The sequence below is a fragment of the Tupaia chinensis genome, unplaced genomic scaffold (genome assembly GCF_000334495.1).
Source record: "Tupaia chinensis unplaced genomic scaffold, TupChi_1.0 Scaffold000240_1, whole genome shotgun sequence".
Classification (NCBI taxonomy): domain Eukaryota; kingdom Metazoa; phylum Chordata; class Mammalia; order Scandentia; family Tupaiidae; genus Tupaia; species Tupaia belangeri.
The window spans coordinates 657,457-661,771 of NW_006159718.1; the positions used below are offsets into that span (position 1 = coordinate 657,457).

The 4,315-nt window shown below is 62.4% G+C and overlaps 1 protein-coding gene across 1 annotated transcript in view; it reads right to left on the reverse strand.

The window, feature by feature from the left end:
- LRIT1 (leucine rich repeat, Ig-like and transmembrane domains 1) overlaps nt 1-2,798 on the reverse strand; it is a 13,869-nt gene extending 11,071 nt beyond the window's left edge. The window contains 2 exon segments of the mRNA XM_006148718.2: nt 1-252; nt 2,674-2,798. Of these exon segments, the coding sequence (XP_006148780.2) occupies nt 1-252; nt 2,674-2,798 (377 nt within the window).
- Nucleotides 2,799-4,315: the final 1,517 nt, after the last annotated feature.

Genomic DNA, 4,315 nt, shown 5'->3' on the forward strand with positions numbered 1-4,315 from the left:
GCGGGGGGAAGGCCGCCAAGAGGGTCCCCGGGCAGCCGCAGCTCCCGCAGGCGCCGCAGGCCGCGCAGCGAGAGGGCGCTGAGCTCGCCCAGCGCGTTGTAGGGCAGCCACAGCTGCTCCAGGCGGCCAAGGCGCACGAAGGCCTCCCCAGGCAGCCGGCGGAGAGCCGTGCGCTCCAGGCGCAGTCGCGAGGTGTCCGGAGGGATGGAGGCCGGGGGCAGAGTCATGTCAGGGTCGCTGCACACCACCGTCCTGTCAGGGACACACGGGGAAGTTGAGCAGGGCACCTGCTGGGCTGCAGATCCCCACCCCAGCCCCCCTCCTCTAAGCCTTGGTCTGCCTGTGGGCACGAGGCACCGACCCAGCCGTAATGGATGGAAGCAGCAACCTGGAGCCTTTCCTGGGGCCTTCTGGCTTCCGGAGCCTTTCCCCAGGGTCCCGGAGGACCGTCTGGGCTTACCAGCCTGAAAGACGCGTCTGGCTAGCACGCACCCAGCACACTCGCGGCCTCTGTGGGCCCAGCCCTAGACGGCCAGGGCATGGCGCTGGGCCTGCGTTTCCCTGAACGGTGCCCGCTTGGTCCCTCAGGTTCACGCGGAACTCCTACTGTGACCAGCGACTCAGAGGAGTCACCTGCAGCCCATCCCTGTATTGCTTTTAATGTTGCTAAGGAGGAGAGAGTATTTAAGGTGATGAAATTTTCAGATAATACATGAGGTTTTCAGAAAGTTCGTGGAAAGTGCATCCTGTGAGGAGCCTAGCATGATTCCTTTCTGAATTCTGCTGCAGCACACGTGTGCTTGCCAGAGAGAGAAAGAGAGCAGTGGGAAGCAGCGCCGGGGGCGCCACGCCTCTCCCCTTCTCTTCCACGCTCTCAGGACCTGGGCACGCACACTCACCGGCCCTGTGTGCTATTCAAGCCGCCAGGTCTGGGACTGGAACTGCATGGACTGTCATGTGGGATCCCACACTTCAGCCACCACACCACCGGCCGACGGGCCCTGTGCATAGGCTTCAAAACTTTTGCACTGATATGAGCTCATGCTGTGAAGTCCCCTCACTCAGGAGCAGGTGTAGTCAGGAAGACAGTCTGGATGCAGCGGGGAGGAAGGGGTGTGGGGAAACCTACCCTGGGGGTGGGGTTAGTCAAGGGGGAAATCACAGGAGCCAGCAGGAGCTGACCCCGCAGCTGACCCAGCTGCAGCTGGTGGGGGTGGGGGGCAGACCACACAAGGGTCTGCAGGAGGCACCCGAGATGCGTCGGAGCCCTGGTCTACCTCCACAGTCTGTGTCCTAGCCACTGGGGATGGAGCTCCTGCAGCCTGTCGTGGGCTCACTCCCATCCTGGGCCACTTCCTACAGGTGTGCTGTCAGGTGTCAGCTGTGGGCTGTTGGGGGTCAGCCGTGGGCTGTTGTGAGTGAGCCATGGGCTGTTGGGCATCAGCTGTGAGCTGTCAGGCTTCAGCTGCGGGGCTCTAGGGTGTCAGCCGTGGCTGCCAGGCAGATAGAAGCAACTGCAAGCTCTGACTTCAGAGGAGGAAAGGGCCACGAGCTGACTTCAGGGGCCCCGGAAACTACTCTTGGACTTCACTTTCCCTCCCAAGGCTGCCCCTGCTGTCCAGAGCTCCCCCGTCCCTGCCATAGCAGTGTCACTAGGTGGGAGAGATTCTAGAAGTGGGGTCCAGAGGCCTGGGTGCGGGACCAGATCTGTGGCTGGCTGGCTTTGAGGCCCGTCCCTGGCAGGTGGTGTGGGGGCCCTTTACACTCTGATCATGCCATCCTTGGCCCTGGGATATTTCCCAGCCTCTCAGCGCTCAGCCTGGCTCCCTGGGGAGAGAATCCTACCCGCGATATGAACTGCAGCCTCAGGCCCGAAACGGAGCCCCATTACCAGGCCATCTGGGGTCCTTCCTGGGAGTTTGTTTCCATCCTCTGTCCCCTCCCAGCCATCAGCCCAATACCACCTGCTGCCAGGATCACTGTCACCTTGGTAACCCTGGACCAGACACCATCAGTGTCCCCGAGCACCCATAAAACAGGGAGTGAGGGAGAGTGGAATGGACGAGGTGGTAGGAGAGGCCTGGCTGGGCTGGAACCCCGAGCAGGCGGGGATGCACAGACCAGTCACAGGTCTGAAGACTGCCGAGGAGGGGAGCGTGCGCCGTGGTGGAGGATCAGGGAGGAGAGGAGCATGCAGTGGGCTGAGCCCGGTGGAGAAGGAGCACACCAGGGCAGAGGCTGGAGGGGAGGGCACATCCTACCATGCAGCAGGCATGCCAGGGAGGGGGTGAGGCCACCCAGAGGGGAAAGGGCCTGAGAGGCAGGTGGCAGGGCTGTGTCCAGGTATCCCAGGGAAGAAGGGGCCCAGAGACACCAAGGGAGACGGAGTGGAAGGAAGCCTGGAGGGGACGGTGGGGGAGGTGGGTTTCTGAACATGGCTCCCAGAGGAGGCTGTGGGAAGAGCTTCCAGGATCCGGCACAACATTCTCCCCACCCCAGGTTCGCCAGGACAGAGTGACTCCTGCTGGCTGATAACCCAGTGCAGCACCCCCCAGGACCCCTGGGCCTCCAGGGCCCGGAAGAAGGCATGGCCTTGCAGTCTGGGCTGCATCTGTCCCCCGCCACCCTGGCCGAGGTGGGGGCTGGCCACCCATCTCACCCCTGGTGCCGTACCTGGCCTTGGTGCCGTCCCCCAGGACATGGAGGCTGCAGCTGCACTGAGAGGGGCAAGAGCTCCAGGCCTGGGGAGGCCCCCCGAGTGCCAGGAGCCAGAGCACGCCCAGTGGTGCCACCCTCATGGCTCCTGGCTGCCCGCCGGCCCCGGCAGGGGCCCGTGCCTGTGCTCCGTCCGGCCTGCCCAGCAAACCCAGCAGCTGCCCAGTTACCCTCTGGGCCCCGCACCCACCCCCTCCCCCAGGCCATGGGATAAACACTGACAGGGATTAGGGGGAGTCCCAGCCGCAGTGTTCAGCGGCTTATTGCTTCCTGAATCACTTGGTCTTGAGAGTGGGGGTGGGGTCCCCCTTCTATAGTCACTACCTCAGGCTCAGAGAAGTCAGGACACAGCGAAGCGGGGCAGGGAGAGCAGAGCTGAGGGGCTCCTGCACAGTGGACTACAGGGACCCCACCTGAAAGCCTGGTCTCAGGGGAGCTGGAAAGAACCTTGGCTTCCAACAAGGGTCTTCGGAAATTCTCTCTGGTGACACTCATGAAAACCACTAAAATAAAACCAGTGTCCCTGAAGGTGGGGAAGGCATGAGAACGAACCTGAGCTCCAGGGTCAGGCTTCCTGGGTTCAAACCCCAGTCCTTCCATTCATGCGCCATGACGTCGGCTGAGTTCCATCATCTCCCTTGGCCTCTGTGTCCTCATCTGACAAAGGGAACTAGCGGTCCTCCACTCCAGGGTTACGGAGATTCAACCTGTGGAGGTTGTCAGCCTGACAGCCTGGGAACAGAAGCTAGCTCCTGGGAGGAAGGGCTCCATCTCACTGGTCCCTCCAGGCGCCTGCTCAGAGCAGAACTAGAAAGACTCAGGTGCTTCGGGGACCCACGGGCTCCTAAACTGTCACAGCCTATCCTGAAGGCCCCATGGACGCCCGATGTCCGGACCCCACCCTCCCTGCCAAGCCCTCTGGGCTCTACCCCAGCACCGGAGGCCCCTCGCGCCTGCACGTGAGGAGGCAGTACCCCCACTACCACCGAGGCCACCCTCTGAGTGCATGGCAGCCTCAGGGAAGTCGTGCTCTGTGTTCACCTCCCCCTGACCAACCTCACCCTACCATGCTCACCCAAGATGCCAGCGGGGGCGGAACCAGGGACGAGCCCAAGCTTGGACACTCAGCTGGCTCGTTCATGTGTCCTTCCCTTTTCTTTTTCCTTATGACAGATGTGATTCTGGAATTCAAGTCTTATTTGTCTTAGTTGCTAGAGGGTGCATGCACACTCCAGAGACAGGCAGAGCTGTGGGGGGAAGCACGCCCAGTGGGGTGTGGTCACAATGCAGTCCCCTCTCCATCTCTTCACCATCTGGGGACACAGGGCACATGCACACTTGCCTGGTGTGTTTTAAATCTACCAGCACCAGGATGTGAACTGTAGTTGGCCATGTGGGCTTCTGCTCCCGTAACCAGGCTGTGGGCCGACTCGGCCCACGTCTCACTCCCAGGCTTTGCTCCTGGTCCAGCAGGCCCTCCTGGCTCCTTCCGCTTTCTCCAGAGGTTCCGGGGGCCGAGGCAGACGGCCTGGTCCCGGGCACACACAGAACGCCTGCCCGTGCCGGGCCCACTGGGACAGTACGGCTCCCCGAAAGCGCG